The sequence below is a fragment of the Eulemur rufifrons genome, chromosome 28 (assembly GCF_041146395.1).
Source record: "Eulemur rufifrons isolate Redbay chromosome 28, OSU_ERuf_1, whole genome shotgun sequence".
NCBI lineage: Eukaryota > Metazoa > Chordata > Mammalia > Primates > Lemuridae > Eulemur > Eulemur rufifrons.
In genome coordinates, this window is record NC_091010.1 from 7,659,131 (window position 1) to 7,682,592 (window position 23,462).

The 23,462-nt window shown below is 51.7% G+C and overlaps 1 protein-coding gene across 3 annotated transcripts in view; it reads left to right on the forward strand.

Annotated features, from left to right (window-relative positions):
- Positions 1-23,462, forward strand: part of TSPAN14 (tetraspanin 14) — a 58,127-nt gene extending 34,665 nt beyond the window's left edge. For all 3 annotated transcript variants that reach the window (XM_069459996.1, XM_069459998.1, XM_069459997.1), the window contains exons 3-9: positions 9,094-9,144; positions 11,564-11,710; positions 13,266-13,436; positions 15,599-15,724; positions 16,861-16,905; positions 20,077-20,196; positions 21,828-23,462. In XM_069459996.1, the coding sequence (XP_069316097.1) occupies positions 9,094-9,144; positions 11,564-11,710; positions 13,266-13,436; positions 15,599-15,724; positions 16,861-16,905; positions 20,077-20,196; positions 21,828-21,899 (732 nt within the window). In that variant the 3' untranslated portion in view covers positions 21,900-23,462. The remainder of the gene's footprint in view (positions 1-9,093; positions 9,145-11,563; positions 11,711-13,265; positions 13,437-15,598; positions 15,725-16,860; positions 16,906-20,076; positions 20,197-21,827) is intronic.

Consider the following 23,462-nt stretch of genomic DNA (forward strand, 5'->3'; position numbering starts at 1 on the left):
TCCCCGGAGTGAGATTAAATGGGTCAGAAGGTGTGTACATTGTTTTGACCTGCCTGACATACTTATATAGTGAAAATTACTTCTCCAGAAGGACTGCCCCAATTCATAGGAAATAGACTGCCTTATCTTTTGGCACAGGGGTGTGTGTGTGTGTGTGTGTGTGTGTCTCTCCTTGGATGGTAAGTAGTCACATGGCACAGCCTACTGGAGGGGTCTGTCTTCTGTGTGGAAGTGCCTTGCTCCCATCTTTTTTGTTTGTACTTTTTTTTAATTTCAGAAATTCTTTATAAAAAATCACTGCTATTGAGGTATAATTTAGATAGAATAACATTTAACCATTTTAAGTGTACAATTTGATGCCAGCTGTATAAGCCACACAACCACCATCATCACAACGAGGACATAAAACACTGCTACAAACACTTTGCTTGTGCCCCTCTGCACACACCCTGCCCCTCTCCCCCAGGTGACCACTGATCTGCCTCCTGTCTCAATAAATTAGATTTGACTCTTGTGTCTGCCTTCTTCTAGTTAGGTGATGTTTCTCGGTTGTTTTTGTGTTTTTAATTTCATTGATTTCTTTTTCTTTTAAAATTATTTTTAATTTTTATTTTTTGAATTATAAAATACATGTTTATCATTATAACCATTGTAACCATTTTCATTGGCATTAAGTACATTTACATCACGTGGATTACTGCTCTTATTTTTATTATTTCTTCCCTTCTGCTTACTTTGGGATTATTTTGCTTTTTTTCCCCCGCAACTCTCTACCATGGAAGCTTGGATCACTGATTTTTAGATCTTTCTTTTTTTCTGGTGTATTTGAAGCTATACATTTTCTGCATCCTACACATTTTGATACGTTTTCTCTTCATTTTGTTAAAATACTTTGTATATGCATGCTCTGTTTGCGGTGTGTCTCCCCCACCCCCCAGGCTGTCTCCAAGAGTTTCTCTTTTTTACTAGATTTCAGATCATATATATGCTGGTGTGGTTTTCTTTGTGTTTATTTTGTTTGGGGTTCACTGAGCTTTTGGGATTTGTGGGTTTGTAGTTTCATCAAATTTGGGAATATTTTGACCATTATTTTTTTCACACAGCATACACAAAATATTTTAACCAAATGAAGTGAAAACATACCAAATGCAGGGGATGCAGAACATGTATAGCTTCAAATACTTTTATACTAGGAAAAAAGAAAGGTCTAAAAATCAGTGACCTAATCTTTCACTTTCAGGAGCTAGAAAAAAAGCAAAATAATGCCAAAGTAAGTAGAAGGGAAGAAATAAAAATAAGAGCAACAGTCAATGTGAGTATGAACATACTCACCCTTTTTTTCCCCTTGGGACACTGGTTGTCCTACAGGTCACTAAGGCTCTATTCAGTTTTTGGTTTTGTTATTTCCGCCCCCAGCCCCCAGTTTATTTTAGATAGTTTCTGTTACTTTGTCTTCAAGTTTACTGATCTTTTCTTCTGTAGTGTCTAATTGGCCATTAAACCCACCCAGTGACTTCATTTCTGATGTTGTTGCTATTTCTAGTAATTACATTTGGGTCTTTTTTATATCTTCTATTTCTCTTCTCATCATGTTTATGTTTTCCTTGAAATCCCTGAGCATATTTATAATATCTGTTTTAAATTCTTTCTCTGCTAATTTTATCTTCTCTGTCATTCCTGTGTTTTCTTCTGTTTACTGAGTTTTTTCCCTTGTAGGTCATGTTTCTTTCCTTCTTGCCTACCAAGTAACTTTTGATTGGATGCTAGATATAGTTTTTTCACATAAATATTCTCCCCTAACAGTATGAAGTGTGTGTCTGACATCTTTTGTTAAATGTCATGTGTGAGATTCATTCATGCTGTTGTATGTAGCTGTAGATCATTCATTCTTATTGTTGTTTTATAGTCCATTGTGGGGATATATGATTTGTGTTATTTACAGTTTTAGGCTATTAAGATCTGTTACAGTACTATAAAAACACACTAGTGCTGGAGAGCTGGGTATACGGGTATCCCAGGGTTGGTGTGGCTGAGCTAAAGGAAATCCTGTCTTTCGTCTGTAGGTCCAGATGGTTTTAGTGTGATAGTTAAGTGCTGGGCTTGGCAGACTATGGGTTGCAGGCCAAATCTGGCCTTCCGCCTGTTTTTGTGCATACAATTTTATTGGAACACAGCCACACCCATTCATTTACGTATCATCTATGGCTGCTTTCCCATTATAACAGCACAGTTGAGTAATTGCTTAAGAGGTCATCCAGCACACACAGCTGAAATATTTACTATTTGGCCCTTTTCAGAAATGCTGACTACTGGCTTAGTTATCTTGGTTTTCTACACACTGTTAATCGCTGTGAACTGTATCAGTAGTGGTCGAGACTAGGGTCACGGTGAGGCTGGGGTGAGGGTTTTCCCTGTCACCTCCCTTAGATGACTGGCCCCCTCCGCCTGCCTGCCTTTCCAAGGCCTTGACACAGTCAGACTCTTGGGCGGAGCAGAGCTTGATGAGGGTAGGCGCCGTGTTATCAGGTGACAGAGACAGCTGTGGAAGCAGCCCTTGGAGCCCTCTGTGCAGTCCTTGCCCCCCTCTGGGGCCCTCACATGGGTTTGCTGGCTCTGCTGCTTTTTTTTAGAACCACCCTTCCGGCAGGAGGAAAAGCTGGGGTGTGATAGCTGTGTGACCCCACGCAAGGCATCTCCTGCCAGGGCCCTGCTTCCCTCTGTCAGGAGGAAGTTGAGCTCCATCATCCCTTCTGGCTCCGAGACCTGCCAAATACCCACTGAGAAGTGGCTTGGCTCAGACCCTTTTAATGTGGGACTGTTTTGAAGGGGTGTTCCTGCTGTTTTTAGGGCTCAGAGTGGCCCCAGTCTTGAGGGGCAACCTAACCCCGACCAACACCTGCAACTCTTTCCCCAGCCCACTGGGCTCTTGGGGTCGGGCTGGGTCTAGCTATGGCCTGTGCCCTTGGGGGTCCTTTCTGGCCTCAAGTTCAGTGGAATCACTGGCATTTCCAGTTGCCACCAACATCTCTGGTGCTCTCTGAGTGAATGCCTCCAAGCCTGGATGTGAGATTTCCTATTCTGGAGAGTGCCAGGGCCCAGGACTCATGTTAGATGGCAAAGCTCAGCCACCAGGAGGTGCCTGGGCCCTTGGAGTTCATCAGTCTTCAGCTGCTTATGTTGCAGCTCTGCCAACTAAGGCCCAGGGGATTGGGGGCTTCTGGGGGCCACTGGGGGAGTGAGGAACAGTGCTGAGACTTGGTCCTAGTTTCCTTTGCTCCCTGCAGTTTTCTTTCCATCATTCTTTCCTGTCTCACCTTCCAGAGCCTTCCAGAAGGCCTCATTCCTGTTGTCTCCAGAAGCCCAGTGAAACAGTTACCTGGAAAGGAGAATCTTGGCACAGGACAGAGACTGTCCTGGGAGTTATTGGGGACACGGAGTAGAGCAGCAGCATCAGGAGGAGGCGGCACAGAGTGTCTTCAGTACGGCAGGCGCTTGTGGTGTCTCCCTGACGGCCTCTGCTCTGCCTGCCCTGCAGGAGGGCAGGGCTCCCTTGGGACCTGGCCCTGTGCCCCAGGGTAAGCAGATCCTATGGGATCTTCCTTCAGTCCTTAAAACCTTCCTGTGACCAGGAAGGGTCGCCTCTGTTTTGTAGAGAACATAGGCTCAGAGCTGGTCCTGTCACTAGGAAGTTGCCGAGTGAAGATTGAGCCCAGGACCTGCTGACTTGTGCTGTGTGTTCAGCTCTAGACGGCCTTTTGTTGCAGTCACTTACTCTTGGGTTTCCTTCTGGTCGTCTCTGAGGCTACCATAGGAAGCCCAGGGGAAGGGGTGCTGCGAATGTCAGCCTGAGTCAGCAAGGGGGTTGTGCAAGAGCCAGAGGCCAGCAGGGCAGAGTCTGAGAGTGTTGCCTTGCTGCTGGTGGTTCGCCTTGAGCTTGCTGAGGAAAGACCTGCAAGAATTGCCTGAGTGCTTTTACATGTGCTTAAATGAAATCTTGCAAGGGGCCAAAGCTATTGCAACACAGGTAAGAGGCACTTGTGACCTGCCTCGAGTTGGAACTCTGTCCTGCAGTCTAGCAGGGCTGGGCCAGGTGTCTGCATGTCTGCTGTGACTTGATGGAGCTTGGGTAACATGCCATAGGCTTGCTCATTTGAGTGGATGAGTGGATTTCTAGTGGCTTCTAAGACTCTGGCCAGACCAGCCCAGAGTGTCCCAAGACAACCTCTTGCCTTCTTTCATAGGGGCATTTGCCTAAGGTGGAAAGGTCAATATTGAATCTTTGCAGTGACCCCTGTTCCCTTGTCTACCACCCTGGTTGGGACACAGAGTGGCTTCACCACCTGACACTGTGGGTCATCGGCTTTAGAGTTGTACAGCCCAGAAGCCCCTCTGTGGAACTCCTGCACCCAGGGCCCCTGTGTGGACAGTCCTGTGTGGGTGCCCCTGTATGGACGGGGTGGCTGGGGTGGCTGCCCTGTGGGTGGTGAGATAGCATGTGTCAGGGTCTGAGACACCAAGTTTGGTTCTTAAATGTGCCTCCAGCTAGCTGTGTGACCTTGGGCAAGATGACCAAATTGCTCTGCACCAGGGCTTTCCCATCTGAAAAAATGAGGGTAATGGGGCCAGTGATATGGGATGTGGAAGGGTCTCGTTAGGTGCAATAAGTGTTAAACACAGCGCGCACACTCAGGAAAGGGTGGGGCTGCTTGCCATGAGGACCACAGCAGGGTAGTGCCCACTGGTCCAAGCAGAAAGAGGGCTGGCCTCCCCTTGGGCTTGGCCAGAGTTGGGCCTCATTTGTCAGTAGGGGATTCAATTACCTCATAGAAGAGGGACAAAGAAAGGCACTGAGGCTGGAGGGCACCCAGCTGAACCCTCACTCCCAGATGGTTGGCAACCAGGGAGGATGGCCCAGCCTGGCTCAGCCTCACACACCATCCACTCCCGAGTTCCAGGGCAGGGCTCCATTAGTGCCCTGGCTCATTCGTGAGGCTGCTATATGAGCAGCCAGGCAGGTCACTTCCCCTGTCTGGTCCTCCCTCGGTCTCTTTGTGTCTAAAACCATTGTTGGTCCCCACAGTTCCTGCCCCGGGCCAGTGTTCATTGAATCTATGATCTGACATGTGACCCCCAAGTTCCTGTCTTTCCGGTGTGAGTTAACTTTAGTTCTTCCTTTAGAACAGAAAGGAAAAAAACATGAGCCCTTGTTCTTAGAGCTGAGAGGAGGAGAAGCGCCCTGCAGTGGCCGGGAGCTGGCTTCTCAGGTCAACCGTGATTCAGCCAGGAGGTTCCTAGGGGGCCTTAGGAAGAATCAGCTTCAGGTGGCAAGAGAGGGTATAGGGCCTGTGTCTGTGAGCCACGAGCAGAGCAGCACCAGGGGCCTGTCGTTTGGCGTAGGGGGTGATTGTTACAGACATACAGACAAGCACACCTACCTTTGCACAGGCATTGTGCTCCTGAGGCAGGTGAACATGGACTTCTCTCTTGAGGAGTAGAGGATCTTTTTTTTAAGAACTTGTGCTCTGAATTTTTTGGCAGAGCAAACTTCCTTTTGTGAAACCAGTCACCCCTTCCCATTGTATCTGTTTAGTCGCCTAGGGGAAAAATTACAACAGCACCTCAGGGTGGATTCCCTGAACCCTATAAATAAAGGTGGAGCCGAGGCTGGTTTTTTTTTTTTTTTTTTTTTTGAGACAGAGTCTCACTCTGTTGCCCAGGCTAGAGTGAGTGCCGTGGCGTCAGCCTAGCTCACAGCAACCTCAAACTCCTGAGCTCAAGCGATCCTCCTGTCTCAGCCTCCCGAGTAGCTGGGACTACAGGCATGTGCCACCATGCCCGGCTAATTTTTTCTATATATATTTTTAGCTGTCCATATAATTTCTTTCTATTTTTAGTAGAGGTGGGGTCTCGCTCTTGCTCAGGCTGGTCTCGAACTCCTGAGCTCAAACGATCCGCCCACCTCGGCCTCCCAGAGTGCTAGGATTACAGGCGTGAGCCACCGCGCCCGGCCCGAGGCTGGTTTTAATGTGGGAAAAGATAGACTTAGAAGATGGGGTGAGAGAGGGTGGGCTGTGAGTTGCGGTGGGAGGAGAGGAGAGCGCTCTGTGCGGTGGTTTGGCTGCGTGTTTTTAAGGCAGGCTTTTCTCACGTGTCCCACAGGGCTCGAGGGGATGGATGGACTGCTGTGGAAATGGCCAGGCAGGGGCTGGGGTGCCTGGGAACACTGGATGGCGCATAGGTTGGCTGCAGCCCCCATTCTGCTCTGATCCCAGGCTGCTACCCCGTGTAGGGCTTGGTCCTTCTCCACTCTGAACTCCTTTGCAAGTGCCTGGGAGGAGAGCTGGAGGGACCCAGACAAGCCCTGGTCTTGATCCCTGGTGGGTCACTCGCTCGTGCCTGCTCTGCGCCTACTCTGTGCCACGTCCTTCTCCAAGTTGTTGGGGCACAAGTGAACAAAACAGATAACGTCTCTGCCCTCGGAGGGCTTAGGAGGGCTTACTCGGGGAGACGCGGTAGACAAACGGCCTGTGGGGTCGGCCTGTGGGGTCGAGGGTCAGGGCCAGGAAGAAAGTCAGCAGGAGGTGGTCGGGAGTGGGGGGGCAGGGAGCAGGCCCACCCAGGATGGTGAGGGGAGACGTCTCTGAGGAGGTGAAATTTGAAGAGAGCTGACTGAGGTGAGGGAGGAAGCCAGGAACCTATTTGAAGAACATTCTAGGCTGGGGAGCAGTGTCAAGACTCTGCGGAACAGTAAGGATGCCGGTGGCCTGGGGAGCTGGGCTGGGCAGGGGTGGGCAGGAGGACACGGGAGATGGGAGCCCTGGGCCGCAGACAGTGTGGATAGTATTCTAGGTGTGAAGGGAAGTCACTTGAGGGGTTTGAAGAGGGGAGTCATCTGATCTGTGGCTGCTTGGGGCCCAGTGAGGAGCCCCTACAGGATCCGGGCCTGAGCAGGCAGAGCGTGGACAGAGGGAGCAGAGGGGCGGGGACACTGGATTTTGAAGGTAGAACCTGCAGAAGGTCCTGGCGGGTTGCGTGTGGGGTCAAAGAGAAAGAGGCGTCATGCTTGGGGCTGGGTTTTCTCTCTCACACACACGAGTGGGTGCACATGGTGCCCGGTTGGGTGGGGAGCTGGGAGACCAAGGCTCCTTTCCCCGGCATGTTAAGATGGAAATATTTGTAGCTGTGTGAGGTGGGCAAGTGAAGGAGACATTAGGGTGTTTGACTGGGGGATTGGCCAGGGCTGGAGATTTGGATCCGAGAGCCAGCAGTGTGTAGATGGTATTTAAAGCCTGTGATTTAGGAGGTCACCTGGAGTGCGCAGGGGAGGATGAGGGGCAAGGACTGCAGCGTGAGTGCCCTTGGCCTTTAGAGGGGTCTGGAGGAGGAGGAGGAGGCGGGAGTGTGTCTGAGTGGTTGGGGGAGGGGTGAGCAGCTGTGTTGGATGAGGTCACATAAGATGAGAAAAAAGATTTGGTCTCCAGCTCTGGCACGAGGAAAGCAAGTCACTGGGGCCTCGAGGAGTGGTAGGGATGGGGCCGACGGGACGCAGAGGGCAGTAGCCATCGCCTTCGGGCTCGCTCCCTGTGCTAGCCTGGGTCACCTGGGAGGGAAAGGAAGTGGCTGTGCCCTCCATCAAGAAAAAACACCAGCCAGGTAATTCAGAGGGAGGACTGAGGAGCGGGACATCCTCAAGGGTGAGCCCACTGGAGCGTGAGTGTGAGCTTTGCTTTGCTGTGGGCTCAGTGCTGTGTCCAGTGCTGGACACGGCCCGGCACCCGGGACATACCCTGTGAATATTAGTTGAACGAATGAGCGAGGAGTGAATGGATACATGAACTGAGACCTGGGATCCCGCCCTTCTCCCTGCGGCCTGGCATTTGGTCTTGGCCCTGCTTTGTTCTGCTGTATAAAATGCAGGGATCCGTCCTGGCAGAGTTTTTTCACTTGGGGTTCACAGACCACTGTGGGAACCAGCAACGGAAGGCTGTGAGCTCTCTGAAATTCCATACAAAATATTGGGCCTGTGTACGTTTTCTGAAAGTGATGTGGTCCCAAAGAAGCTGAGACCTCCCAGGGCTTTCTATAAGGGGGCCAGTTCTTCCAACTTCACCCCCTAGGGCTAGTGTTGAAAAAAAAAAATGGGCAGAAATGGCTTGAGGCTTGAGAATACACTGGAAGGTGGAGAGCCATGGAGAAGCCTAGCCCTGTTAGTTCTGGGGAGATGCTGATAAACGGCAGCGAAATGCCAGCGTGGTGTAAAGCAGTTAAACAGAAGAATAGGAGGCAGCTTTATTTGCAGAGATCATGATGTGTTTTGTTTCATATGGAAAAGTCCTCCTGGGTCTAGGAACCTGTTTGGTGTATTTGGGTGGGCCCGTTTCTGTTGTGGTGCACATGGGTTCCTGGAGGTGGGAGGTCGGGGTTGGGGGTGCTTCTGCTTCTCTTCTGGGGTGCAGAAGTGCAGCCCTGTATTAACTCAATAGCTAATAACCCAGCATTTTCTGAGCACACGTGTGCCCTGTGCTGAGTATAGGTACCGTGAGGAAGAGGTTCAGCCGCTTGCCAGTGAATGGCCTGGGTAGCTGCTTGCCTGCGCGTGGAGTCTGTCTGCAGGGCTGGAAGCCTGGGGTGGGTGGCAGAGTCGGTGCTGGGCTCTGCTCCCCCTATCCCCTCAGCCCGGGGTGGTGCCTGGTCCTGTGCACAGCCTCACCCTGCCCTGGGAGGCTCTGAAGGTACCTGGGGCAGCCCTCACGAGGGGCGAAGCCTTCTTACGCACCAGATAGTGCACCGAAATGAGTTGGGGGTTGCATAATGGTGATGGGCCAGGGCACAGCCTGGTGTCTGTGACTCTGGAGGGGCCATCTGGGGTTGAAGGAGTTGGCCCAGACATTCAGGGAAGTCAGGTGCAGGTTATCTGCAGATCCTCAATGTCCCCCTGTTCTGGGGTGGGAAGCCCCGTAGGAGCCAAGGGGCCACTTTGGACATGAGCCAGGAGCATCCCCTGGCTATCAGTGCAGACTTTGCTCTGTGAAGTGTGATCACGGTGCTGGTTTCTGACCTAATTTTCTCTCTCTTTCCCCTGCCCCCGCTTAGTTGGCTGGAGTTGTCTTCCTCGGAGTCGGGCTGTGGGCATGGAGCGAAAAGGTAGGTGTTACTGTCACCAGCACCCTGAGCATCAGGCAGCCAAAACCAGATTCATTCAACTTAAAATGTTCCCTTCCTCCGATCTGTTCCTTGACAACAAGCAATTCTCGTGCAGTGTGAAGGTTTATGGTCCTTACTCTTCACAGAACCTGCTCCCCTGTGGTAGGACCGTTGGGTTTGAACTCTGTGGTTGTGGAGAGCCTTCTTGGTTCCCAGATGCCCCCAGTTGCCCAAGGCTTGTCTGCAGCTGTGCTTAGCACAGGCTTGGGGCTAACTTCCTGATCCCCTCTGTGCCTCTGGGAGCAGGTGAGCAGGTCCCTGGAGGCCGTTGCGGTTTATCCCTGAAGCTCTTGCCCTGGCCCACAGAAAGAAGCCCTGAGAGCAGGGAGCAGGGCTCTTTGCCTTCTGGATGCCCAGTGGGGCAGGGGCAGGTCTTTAAGCACCTGTGGGTGGGGCTATGAGGAGGGGAGACTAGGCTCTTATTACCTGGAAGGATTAGGGGCAGTTGCAGCTCTAGGGAGGAGACTAGACTGGGTGCGGGCAGGGTGGAGCTGCCTGACTCCTGTTGCCCTTTGGAGGCCCTGAGAGTTGAAAAAGGCCCTCACTACAGGGCCAGGGAGGGAGGGAGGGAGGAGGAGGAGGAGGAGGAGAGAAGAGAAGGAGCAAAGTGGAGCATGCTGGGTAGAAACAGTGGGAACTAAAGCTTTCTCTAGAACAGCAGTCCCCAACTCTTTTGGCACCAGGGACCAGTTTCATGGAAGACCTTTTTCCACGGACAGGGGTGGGGTGGGGGAGTGTGCGGGTGCAGAACTCAGGTGGTGATGAAGCAATGAGCTATAAATACAGATGAAGCTTCACTGGCTCACTGGCAGCTTACCTGCTGTGCAGGCTCACCCTGCCCCAAGTCTTATGGAAGACAATTTTTCCATGGGGGAGAGGGGGGTGGATGGTGGGTGGGGAGGCCGGGAGCTCTGCAACCTTTCTGGGGTTGGGGACTGTAGCTCTAGAGCCTTAGGCCCAGGGCCCTCTTCTTTTAATGGAACCTCTATGGGCTTTCCCACCATAGCCTTAGGAACTGGATATGGCCCACCTTCAAGGTTGGGTAGCTTCAGGGTGGCCTCTGAACCCTTAAAGGGCAAGAGCTGGGGTGCAATGTCCCTTTGCCCCAGTGACCCAGAAACAGGTGCAATCCATGGCTCACAGCGCCACCGTGTGGCCTCCTCTAGAACTGCAGCAGCCTGACTGGGCAAAACCCTGAGTATGGGACTGGCTACTCCTTTGCATCTGTCAACCTTAAAATAATAAAAAGGGTCAGAATCTAGTTTAAAGAAAGTTTATTCAAGTGTTTAGATCGAGGATGGCAACCCAGGAAGCACAGATTCCAAAGAATGGAAGTCAGTGATCCAAAGTGTAGCAGATGGGATTGTTTATATAGACAAAGTTCAGGGAAGGTTAATGATTTCAGCATCTTTCTATGTGAGGCTTAAAGCACAGTTACAACGATCTGATTAGTTGAAGTAGTCTTTTTCTTTCAGGAAAGGTGTATCTAACATTCCACACTGAAGACGTAGCTGTCTGGCCTGCGTTTGATACGAGACAGTAAAGGAAGCAGTTAACCTGTAACAGAGATCGGTTATAGTTTGGAAGGCGGGTGGTCTGCTCTCTGCTAGTCATTTACAGAACAAGAACATTGAAAAGAATTAAACTACAATCAAAGAAGCACAATTGTAAACATGCTTTGGGACTCAGTCCCCAGGGCTTAACTTCCTCCTTGGTATTTTGCAAATCCTGTAGAACTACTCTGTCTATTGTGGTTTCCACTGGCTACATGTGACTATTCGTGTTTATATTTAAATTAATTAAAATGAAATACAAAATAAAATCCAGTGCTTCAGTCTTACTAGCTACATTTTGAGTGCTGTGGCCAGTGGCTGCCATTTTGGACAGTGCAGATACAGAACACCCCCTTCGTCACTCAACGTTCTGTGGACAGTGCTGCCTTTGTGCACCCTGGTGGGTGTGTTTTCCACGAGAGTGTTCATATTGAGTCTGTTTTTGTCTCACGATAGTGGGGTTCTCCATTAATTGAGTGCCAAGTTGGGGAACTGACAGTCAGCCACCCAGGCCTAGCACAGCACCCTGCAGGCTGCAGGAGAAGCCTGGCGCCTGCCCAGGAAGAACTCACAGCCTAGGTGGAGACCAGGAGGCCGCTGGGGGCTGAGGTGGGCAGGGATCTGCTGGCCAGAGGGGCCTCTAACAGGGTGGGCAGGGGCCTCACTGCGGCCTGGCTTTTAATGAGATGACCGAGCCTCTAAAGGCAGGGCCCTGTCCTCAGTTGAGACGCAGCCCAGTCCCCCAGGGTAGCACCCTTGACTCCCGACCCAGGTCAGTGCTTCCCTGTTTTCTCTGCCTCATTCAGGGCGTGCTGTCCGACCTCACCAAAGTGACCCGGCTGCATGGAATCGACCCCGTGGTGCTGGTCCTGATGGTGGGCGTGGTGATGTTCACGCTGGGGTTTGCCGGCTGCGTGGGGGCCCTTCGGGAGAACATCTGCTTGCTCAAGTTTGTGAGTGGCCACAGAGACAGTGGGACGGAGGGGGCTGGGGGTGTGGGCTCTGCTGGGCGGGGGTTATATGTTACGTGAGTAGCAGCTCTTAGAAGCCTCCCCCGGGCCCCAGCAGTGGAAGCTGGAGACAGCCCTTTGTGTCCTGCTGTGCCCCAAATGGTAAGATTTCGGGAAAAATCCAGATGAGCTGACTCCTGAGCCCAGGAGAAGTTGGGCCCCTCTGGTTTTCAGTCCCTGGTGGGATGCGTCCACTGCTCCCAGGCCAGCACTACTCCCCCTTCCTTTGCCTTTTATCCTCCCTCAGAAGTTCTAAGGGAATTGTTTGTTTGCTACTCACCTTTGCCCTTCCTGGCTAAGATCAAATTGAGAAATCATTTCCCTCCTCCAGGGGGTGTAAATCTGTTGGATATGCAGTGCAGAATCCTTAATTTCCTGGCAGAACTGCAAGTTACTAAGAGTTTGGTTTTATATTTAGATACAAATTCATTTTTAAATGCATTCAGTTAAAATTTAAGTAGCACCTATTGGGGAAAACACATTATCTTTTTTTGCACTGTATTATTTCTTAAATGTATTAGACCAAGCTTTCTCTTTCCTGGACTTAATTTAAAAAGTAAAGCACATGGGATTTTTTTTCTCTTAAAAAATATTATGTTCAGGGTCTTGTTTCTGTGTGAACAGAGATTACATTCTGGAGGGCTATGTGTGTGTGTGCGTGCGCACATGTGTTTTTCCTCAGTTTTTCTTTGAAAGGCTCCCCCAAATTTGCCAGTTGTGGCAAAGCTGCGTAGTGTCCCGTCTGGCCAGCGACGGTGGCTGTGAGAACACAGCCCCTGTAGGCTGGGCGTCTGCTCTGATGGGAGGGGTGTGGACCTGTGGCTTCAGCGGGCCTTTGTAGAACGCCACCACTGTTTGGCTAGGGACAGCCACACTTCTGGAGAGGTCTTTATGCAGCTGGCAGTCACATACTTATGTGCAGAGTGGGTACGGATAACATTGGCACCTCCAGAGTAGTCATGAGACCTGCCAAAGAACTCAGATGTCCTGCATGAGCTGTGTGACCTCAGGCAAGCTACACACCTGAGTGAGCCTATTTCCTTGTCCGTAAAGTGGGGCTACCAGATTAGTTTTCTAGGCGCTTGGATGGTTGTGTGTGCGTGGGGAATGGTTCAGATAGTGTCTGGGTCACAGTCTCTGTCCTAAAGGAGCTGACACCCTGATAGGGTAGGACAGCCATTCATTTGCATGATAGGGTTCCCTTCTTGTCCAGTGAGGGCTGCTTCATGGGAAATGACACACTGGCTTAGAGCTTTCTCATACTTTTTCATTGATTTAACTGTTACCAACAATGCAGTGATCCGGGTAGGGGTGAGTATCCCCTTTTTACAAATGAGGTGAAGTTGCCCAGAGTCGCCCAGCTGACATGGGACCCCCAGGGCCCCAGCATGGCTCTCTCGGGTGCAGAGCTGTGGTTCCAGACCAGGTCTGGGTTTGCATGTGGCTAGGCCAGGCTGGTGATGTGGTGACTCCCTCTCTCATCCTTGTCCCCATGCAGTTCTGTGGTGCCATCGTGCTCATCTTCTTTCTGGAGCTTGCTGTGGCCGTGCTGGCCTTCCTGTTTCAGGACTGGGTGAGGGACCGGTTCCGGGAGTTCTTCGAGAGCAACATCAGGTCCTACCGGGACGACATCGACCTGCAGAACCTTATCGACTCCCTTCAGAAAGCCGTAAGCAGCACCTGCAGTGGGCTCCCCGCCAGAGCACAGGTCTTCCTGCCAGTAATCTGTCTGTGTTGCCCCAGAGCAGAGGCCAGTGGAGGACAGGAGTACCTCCCTCCTCTGGGTTTTCTGCTTGCAGCTTGGCAGGCAGCAGGGAGGCCACAGAAGGGGCCACCTCTGCCTGCTCATGGCTGCCCAGCAGTCCAGGCTCTCTCAGAGTACCCGCCCCACATTGGGGTTGGGCAGGCAAGTCTAGTTGGCAGGGTTGCAGCTGCACCCATGGCCACCCTCTCCAGGTGCTCAGCCCTCCCCTCCCGCAGAAGGGGGCCCAGATCTCTCCAGCTCTGCCCAGTAGCCACACTGCCTGCAGTCCTTCCCGGGACCTTGGGCGTTGGGTGCCCAGAGTAGAACTCCTTCCCCCAGGCTCGTGACTTGCTGTCTGAGGCTATTCCTGTCTCCTTCCTCCCCCAGACCTTTTCCCCTTCCTGTTTGAGAAGGCAGAGCTGCCTGGAGGAAGCTTCCTCAGATGAAGAGGAATGTAACCTCCCTGGAATATGTCCCCAGGGGTTTCTCTAAGCAGTCCCAGCCTGTGGCCTTTACTCCATCTGTGTTCCCCCCCCCCCCCATCCCACCCCGTGTGGCTACACCTGGAGGCTTGGACTACAACCCCCAGCCCCCTGGGAAGAACTCACTCCAGGTCAGCCTTTGGGAGCCTCTTGTTTGATCTTTGTGCTGCCAGAAAGCCCAGCTTCCTCAAGAACTTTTTATATGGAACGCTTTGGTTCTGATAAGAAAATAAATTAGGGAGCATTAAAAATAACTATGACCCACTTTCATCATTAACCGAAACTTGTTTACCCTCATTTCACGTATCATGGGATCCAGCAGAACCCATTTATGTGCCGAGAGAGCCTTCCTGTATTGTTATGACTGCTTTATATTTGTCTGTGAATGTCACCAAATCCTGTCCATTTTCAGATGTCTCTCCCTGTTTTTTCTTCTGTTTGGTGCCACAAGTCTTTTTTCATTTCCACACAGCCTTTGGCGTGCTGGTTTCAGTATGTTAGCAGTTCTACCTTGCATTGCCTTAAAGACGTTGTAGTTTTCGCCATTGCTTTCTTTTCCTTTTAAAAACAAAATTTCCCAAGACATTCAGTAAATTATAGATATTTCTGGGGTGAAATATTAGGTAATCATCAAAGCAACTGGGAACAAGGGGGTGGGGGTGGGGAGACGGCCTTTTACCTTAGAAGTAGAAAAGGGGGGGGGGGGCGCGCAGAAGTCCCAGTTGTCACTGTGATTCCTGCCGTAACTACGATAACCACGCCAGCTGCGAGGGCAAGCGCGCAAAAACGAAATGTGCTCTTGGGTGAGGTTGCTGTTAACTTCACAGTGATGCTTTCAGTGTGTTTGACGCTCACAAATTTTTTAGACAAATGAGGATTTTCTTTGCAACCACACCAGATAATGGGAAAGGGAGGGCAGAGGCCCCAGGTGGGGGCCAGAGCTTTGACTGCGTTACCATTTGTCCCCTCGTACCTCTTTCCTTGGGAGTAGACCTTCTCCAGCTGCTTTTTGTAAAAAGGCAAAACAGGGAACCAGGGCCAGCTTGAGAGTTTCTCATGGGGGGAAGACACACGGCCTATGAGGTGTTCTCTGGGGGCCAGCTGAGGACCACACCAGAGGTGCAGGGGGCTTCAAAGCAGAGGAGAAGGCAGCCCAGGGCTGTGCAGGTGGGAGAGGAAGGGCAAGCTCCTTGCTGAGGAGGGACTGGGGCTGGGCACGCTGGGGCCAGGGGGCGCCCCTGAGTCAGCCTTTTGTGTTAGAGGAGACGCCTTGGCCACTGTTTCCGTCTTTTTCTTTTTCTAAAAATGTTTATTATTTATTTATTTATTTATTTATCTTTAGAGGGGGGGGGTCTTGCTATATTGCCCAGGCTGGCTTCGAACTCCTGGGTTCAAGCAACTTTCCTGTGCAGCTGAGATTATAGGCGCATGCCACCACAACTGGCAGCACTGCTTCCTCCTAAAGGGCTGCCTGTGTTGCCAGCTCAGCATCTCTGTGCACGTGGGAGGTAGCCGGGTAGGCCTTGATTTCTCTGTGCGGCAGATGCAACACACGTACTTTGGTGCCACTGAAGCCCCCAATGGTTCTGGCTTTTGTGATTGCAGAACCAGTGCTGTGGGGCATTTGGCCCTGAAGACTGGGACCTCAACGTCTACTTTAACTGCAGCGGCGCCAGCTACAGCCGTGAGAAGTGTGGGGTGCCCTTCTCCTGCTGCGTGCCAGACCCCGCGGTGAGTCGGCCTGCACTTGGGCGCGGGGAGCCTCTGTCCCTGCAGAAGCCCGGAGTTCCCGAGACCCCTCCAGCACCCTGGGCTCTTCTCTCTCGCGCCCACCCTGCCCCGAGGCTCTTGTGGTTGCATGGCCCGTTCTGGCTCTAGTGTTCTGGGCGAAGCAGGAGAAAAACAGTATTATCCCTACCTGGAGGGGCTGTCACTGGGGTGCCTGGCCAAAATGCTGTGCGTATAGTGAGCCCTGCTCAGCCCTCTTTAGTGTCCTTTTTCTGGAGAAAATGCCTGGTATTCAGAAGTTCACAGGGATTATGGGGTACATGTCACTATCTGGGGGACAGTCTCTCAGTAGTGGAGAATTATTTCCTGTTCTTTCTTCACCTGTTTTCACTCAAGAAATATGTTCTTGGGTTCCAGAAGCTGGGTTCCTGGGGTGGAGGAGCTCTGAACTTTGCCTGAACTGAGCCTGAGCAGATCTGGGCCCCTTGTAAGCTTTCTGTGTGGTTATGTAATGCCTGGTGTCAGGTCACAGGGCTCCGAGAAGGCAGGGCATCGCCTCTGTCCTCGCCCGGAGAGGCTCAGATTTGCTAAAATTGCTCAGCTGGTGTCTGAGGTCTCCAGTGTGACTGTGAGATATTCCATTCTAGCAAGTGTTGCATTTAGCAAGTGTAACTTTTACCTCCTAGCAGAGAGACTGACAAACTATGGCCCAGGGGCCAAATCTGGCTGCCTGTGTTTCTGTGACTTGTGAGCTAAGAATGCTTTCAGCTATTTTTAAATGGCTGAAGATAAATCAAAAGAAGGATATTTTGTAGCACATGAAAATTATATGAAATTGAAATTTCAGTGTCCATAAAGTTTTCTTGAAATACAGCCATGCTTATTTGTTTCCATGTCGGTAGTGTCTGCTCATGCTACAAAAGCAGACTTGAGTCTGTGTCTGAAGTATTTACTGTCCAGCCCTTCACAGGAAAGGTTTGCCACCCCTGTCCTAGCCTGCAAGGTTAGCTGGCGGCATGACTGAAGGATAATGGAATTTGCACAGGTGTTTGCTGGTGTTTGGTTGTGACTTTTCTAGAGCTTCCTACTGCCAGCTTCTTGAGATCAAAAGTGACTTAATTCTTCTGTTTTTCTCACAGCAAAAAGTTGTGAACACACAGTGTGGATATGACGTCAGGATTCAGGTGAGAACCATAATGTGTACAACTTCAAGATTTCTTTAGGTTAACAGTTCTTTAGATTTTATTCCCTATGGTCCAACTTCCTGATTTAACACAAGTACACATTGAAGTGGAAAAACTACAGGTGATTAAGCTCTAAGGTGCCACTTAAACTGGGATCGAGGTGAACAGGGACACAAATGCCACTCCAACTGCTTCCTGAGCTGGTGGCAAGACCCAAGGTGCAGCAATGGGTGGTGATTTCAAGCCCTGTGAACTACAGTCCCCAAACATAGCAGTTACTGCATTAAAGAGGTGGGATGGGCCGGGCGCCGTGGTTCACGCCTGTAATCCTAGCACTCTGGGAGGCCGAGGCGGGAGGATTGCTCGAGGTCAGGAGTTCGAGACCAGCCTGAGCAAGCGTGAGACCCTGTCTCTACTAAAAATAGAAAGAAATGATCTGGACAGCTAAAAATATATAGAAAAAATTAGCTGGGCATGGTGGCACATGCCTGTAGTCCCAGCTACTCGGGAGGCTGAGGCAGAAGGATCGCTTGAGCCCAGGAGCTTGAGGTTGTTGTGAGCTAGGCTGACGCTAAGGCACTCTAGCCGAGGCAACAGAGCAAGACTCTGTCTAAAAAAAAAAAAAAAAAAAAAGAGGTGGGATGGGGCCGGGCATGGTGGTTCACGCCTGTAATCCTAGCATTTTTGGAGGCTGAGGCAGGAAGATCACTTGAGCCCAAGAGTTTGAGACCAGCCTGCATAACATAGACCCCGTCTCTATAAAAAATAATAAAAATTATCTGGGCATAGTGGCATGTGCCTGTAGTCCTAGCTACTAGGGAGGCTGAGGCAAGAGGATTGCTTGAGCCCAGGAATTTGAGGCTACAGTGAGCTATGATTATACCACTGCATCCCAGCCTGGGTGACAGAGCGAGACCCTGTCTCTTTAAGGGGAAAAAAAAAAAGGTGGAATGAAAGTTTCAGGAATAAAGGCTGCTTTTTTTTTTTTTTTGAGACAGAGTCTCACTTTGTTGCCCGGGCTAGAGTGAGTGCCATGGCATCAGCCTAGCTCACAGCAACCTCAAACTTCTGGGCTCAAGCAATCCTATTGCCTCAGCCTCCCGAGTTGCTGGGACTACAGGCACGTGCCACCATGCCCGGCTAATTTTTTCTATATATGTTTTAGTTGTCCATATAATTTCTTTCTATTTTTAGTAGAGACGGAGTCTCGCTCTTGCTCAGGCTGGTCTCGAACTCCTGACCTTGAGTGATCCACCCGCCTCGGCCTCCCAGAGTGCTAGGATTACAGGCGTGAGCCACCGCGCCCGGCCTCAAAGGCTGCATTTTTATGAGGCTGCTTGGAGCCCCAGAAGGTGTCTGTTATAGAGGGGTTCAGGATAAAGCTGCAGGAGTGTGTGCAACTTGGTCCAGCCTCCAAGTGGAGGCCGTGGAGACGAGTGGGGAGATTGGCCTGGGGCAGGGGCAAGCCTCTGTCCTTCAGGGCTTCCTTCAGGCTGCAGGGGTGGGCTCTTGTATGTGAAGAGAAGCAAGACCCCACCCCATTCCAGTCTGCGTTCTGATGGCCTTTGGTGATAGGAATGACTGCTGTTCTGAAAGGGAGGGGTCTCGGGAATCTACAGAGCCCCTTCCTGTTAGCTGTGGACACGAGAGATGTGTACCTGCAGCTTGGGACACTCAGAGTCCGCCTTCAGTAACCTCCATCTCACAGGAGTGAGCTGCTGTAGCCTGAATGTTCATGTCCTCCCAACATTCATATGCGGAAACCTAACTCCCAATGTAATGGTTTTTGAAGATGGGGCCTTTGGGAGGTGATTAGGTCGTGTGGGTAGCACCCTCACGGATGAGATGCCCTTATAAAAGAGACTGCAGAGAGCTGATTCGCCCCTTCCACTCTGTGAGAACACAGTGAGAATAGCTGTCTGTGAACTAGAAAGTAGGTCCTCACCAGACACTGAATCTGCTGGCACCTTGATGTTGGCCTTCTCAGCCTCCAGAACTGTGAGAAATAAATTTCTGTTGTTTATAAGCCACCCAGTCTATGGTATTTTGTTATAGTAGCCTGAATAGACTAAGGCAAAGATCTGTATCAACATCAGCTTCTTCGGCTGTGAATTTCTTTGCCTCTTATATTGGTTTGCTAGGGCTGCTGTAATAACATACCGCAGACTGGGTGGTTAAACAACAGACATTTATTTTCTCACAGTTTGGAGGCTGGAAGGCCAAGGTCAAGGTGTTGGCAGGATTAGTTCCTTCTTAGGGCTGGGAGGGAGGGCTCTGTTCTGGGCCTCTCTTCCTGGCTTGTAGACGGCTGTCCTCTCACTGTGTCTTCACACGGTTTCCCTCTGTGCGGGTCTGTGTCCTAATCTCTTCTTAGAAGGACACCAGTCATTTTGGATTAGGGCCCACTCTAATGACCTCATTTTAGCTTAATTACCTCTGTAAAGAGCCTGTCTCCAAAAAGTCACATTCTGGGCTACTGGGGGTTAGGAGTTCAACATATGAATTTCGAGGGGACACAATTCAGCCATAACACCACTAAAGTGGAACAATGTTCCATCAGCGTTGTCATGGGGGAGGATGACAGGTGAGAGGCTGTGTGTGCACTGGGATGAGGTCTCCATGCACCTGCTGACTGCACCAGGGCTGAGCCGGTGGAGGGAGTGGGCTGGCTGGTGACAGTTAACCACTGGCTCTGTCTCCTGGAGCCAAGCTTACCTGTGGGACATGGCTCTGAGAAGCCACTATCCCTTCCTTCTCCTGCTAGCACCTCTGACTCACAGAAGTCTAGGATCCCCTTCTCCCAGTTTCTCTCCCTTTAAAGGCACATCTTCCTCCCCCAAGCCCTCCTTTCTGCAGACTTGGGCTTTGAGGGTGTGTGTTGAGCAAATTGATCTTTAAATCTCTGGAGGCCTGAAGAGAAATGGGTGGAAGATCATAGCCAGGGAGCCTTTGGTCAGACAGGCCTGCGATAGCACACTGCCCGGTGAGGGGCAGAGCCCGGGACAGGCATGTGAGTTTCTCCCGGAGATTTCTGTCTGTCCTCAGCACCTGCCTCTCTGTTGCCTCATTCCCACCGTCCTTTGCCCTGCTCCCTCCTGGAGCTCTCTAGGGGACCAGGGTGGGGACATTGTGTGTGTCGTAGGCTTAGGCCGATACGGTGTTTCCCTGCAGCTGAAGAACAAGTGGGACGAGTCCATCTTCACGAAAGGCTGCATCCAGGTGCTGGAGGGCTGGCTCCCAAGGAACATCTACATCGTGGCCGGCGTCTTCATCGCCATCTCGCTGCTACAGGTATGTTCCAGGAGCCCACGGGATTGGCAGGTGGCCTTTTTTCATTTGAGGAAGTTGGGCCCTCAACATAGAATGTCTGTCTAGCTTGGTTATGACATTAAGGAACCTTAGAGAAAACAGAAAGGGATCCAATTGGATGTCCAAGCCTGAGCGTGTGTGTGCACTCGCATGCGTGTGTAAGTAATAGGAGCAGGAGCAGGTGGCTTCCATCAGTGTCATGCTGGGGCTGGGCCCTGGGCGGGCTGTGATCATCTCTCCCCAGTGGTCTGCTACCTAAAGTGAGGCCTCTCGGTAGGTGTGGGCGTGTGGGGACCGTGGCCCTGTGCCGGTCTTGCCGACAGCCCTCTTCAGAGGGCCTTTCTGGAGGTTGGGTCAGCAGTGCCCTCTGGGTGGGCTGCTTTCAGGTCTCTCCCTGCTGGTGGGAAGGTGGTGGTAGAATCTAGAGAGGTGTCAAGAGCTGAAGAGTGGACGGTGATACTGTCGGTCAGCTGGGGTTTGAAGGAGGCTTGAGGCTCAGGTATGTGCTCTGACCCCGGGACCTCTCCCTCCCTGTCCTGGGCACCAGGACTGGGACTCGCAGTCAGCTTCCCTGTCCACACCAGACCCTCTGAGGCCCACTGCCCTTTGTGTCTTCCTTTCCCCTTCAAGGCTGCACTTGTTCATTTGGACCAGATTTCACTGTGGAGGATGTTAGTGGCTGAGGGGGCAGGGAGGCCTGGGGTGGGTGGGCTGGCCTGTGTCTGGTAGGGGAAGAACAACAGGTGGAGAAAATAGTTCACTGATACCAGAGAAACCAGGAGTCTTTCCAGTGTTGCCCAGGGCTTGTGAGAAGAAGCTCACAGCCTCCGAGCAGATTCTGAGATGGCTAAAGCCATTCTTCGGTGGAAAACACACCATTTAGAAAATATTTGACTCTGACTGCGTTGAAGAGGGGACTAAAGTGGACCCAGGGCTGCCGGTACACCTTCCTCCTTCAAAGGAAGACTGAGAGAAGTATCTAGAAAAGGAAAGAAAAAATTTACTTGCAAACTGGGCTAGGAAATCAGACTTCAAAAGGAACACAAGAATTTAAAGGAAAAAAGGCAAACTTCCAAAGGTTACCAAGTTGACATTAATCTATTCTTGGTAGAAAAATATCCATCTTCCCTCATGATTTTCCTGTTCACCAAGGTCAGGACTTACAATCAGACCTTAGCACAGCCCAAATTAGGAACAGCCTTGGTTTTATTGTGGAATCCAGGTTTATGGGGAACATTCAAGATTTATCCTTTTGGGAATCAAAACCAGTCAGTCAGGGTGACCCTGTTATTTTTGGTTTAACCCAGGGACAAGCGTGACCCGCCCCGTGGTATGTGACATGCTTAGTCATGTTGGAGGCAGGGCAGGGCGTCTGTTTCGCTTTTGCCGTTTGCCTCTTTTAGGCTGTAGGGATACAGCAAACCAGACCCCAGGGCTCCCTTCCTACCGGGCCTGCCATGCTTCACTGCTTGCTGAAGTGTTGCTCTGTCTGTGTCCTCAGTCTCAGCAGGGTCGGGGGGGAGGGAGCAAGGGGCCGTGGAACATCCTCACCTTGCCCTCTGCCTTTGGGCCCCAGCACTGATGGCCACTTACTCTGCTGGCTTTGGTTTCAGATATTTGGCATCTTCCTGGCAAGGACCCTGATCTCAGACATTGAGGCGGTGAAGGCAGGCCATCACTTCTGAGGAGCAGGGTGAGCAAGCGGAGCTGAGCCACCGTGGAGGCCAATGCCATTCGTTGTCACCAACCTATGTCCAGAGGGGGAGAAGCCACCATACCCACCGAGGCCAGCGCCCTGTCTTCAGCGTCAGCGTGATGTGACCTCTCTGTTTCTGCTTGCTGGTGCTGAAGACCGGGGGGCCCCCTTGTTACCTGCCCACACTTGTGACTGCATCCCCACTGGGGTCTGCCCAGAGACAGGAATGTGTCTGCGTGGGAGTGGTGACTCTGAGGGACAGCCAGGGCTCCCATGCCTGTGGGGAGAGCTTGACTTGGACGCCCTAGAGCCTCTGTGCGTCTGCAGGACACCCCTGTTGTGGGTCATCCACATCTGTGGGTGGGCCACGGGGAGAGGGACCAGCAGGTGTGGACAAGGCTTTTCTCTCCATCAAGTCAAGCAGCCCGGGGCCCTGCTTATAGCTGGGGAGGAGGAAGGGCCCTGGCGGACCTCTGAGTGCCCGCTGGGTCTGTGGCGGGTGCATGGATCCTCAGCCACGTCCACGTGAAGTAAGCCTGAGCCAGTGCGTGGACTGGTGCCACGGGAGTGCCTTGCCCGCTGCCCCGAGTCTGTCAGCCGTTCTCCTGGGGCGAGAACCGCCTCCGGTCTCGACAGCATTAAGTACTGATGGCGCCAGGCGGCGGTGTGGGCGGTGGGCATGGCTCTCCACCGAGAGCCCGCTCTCCTTTTCTTAAAGTGTGTAAATAGTTTATTTATAGGGGCAAGAGTGTTCTCACCCATTTCTTCATTTCCTCCGCATTCTCCTCTGAGCAGCCTTATGTGGTGTCCACAGCTGGAGCTGTCCCTTTCAGTTCCCTTGAGTGTCTCGAGAACCAGCCCATGACAGCCTCTCCTTCCCTCCCCCACCACGGACGTGCCCCCTTCCTCCATGCAGCCCCACCCACACCCGCCACTCCCCCTGTCCCCACTCCCCAGCTTGGCCTCACTGTCTTCTCGTCTTGGTGCTACTGAAATTGTCACCCAGAACTTGACTCCTGGCCCTCCCTCCCCACTACAAGGCCAGGGACCCCAGCCTGAGATGGCCAGCCCCAAAACCTTCGGCCGGGGCTCCTGGTGGCCACGTGCCCGGGGCTGGCCTCTTCCGCAGCCAGGCCCTGTGCCCAGTTGCAGACCCCAGGCCTGGGAGGTTTTGTTTCTGACCTTCGTGGTGACTCCCCTCATAGCTGTGGTCACTGGGTCCACCTTCCCGTCAGGGCTCTTCCGGGGCTTGCTCTTGGAAATGAGGTTGTCTTATGAACCGAGGAGCCCTCGTAGGGATGGCTGGGGCATTCGTCCCGTGTTGGCTGGGCTGCTTTCTAACCTTTTCTGTAGCCTGTACTATTTCTTATTGTTCAGGGACTGAGTGTGACCTTCAGTTATTTGCCGAAGTGTATATTCTGGTGTGGTGTATACTGGTGGCTGTTTGTTGATGATGATGATGTCTTTTTTTTTTTTTTAAAAAAACAATTCTCTGTAGACTAGGAGAAGAAGAATGCCTGTGTTTTTCGGACGTATGATGCCTCTCTTTGAC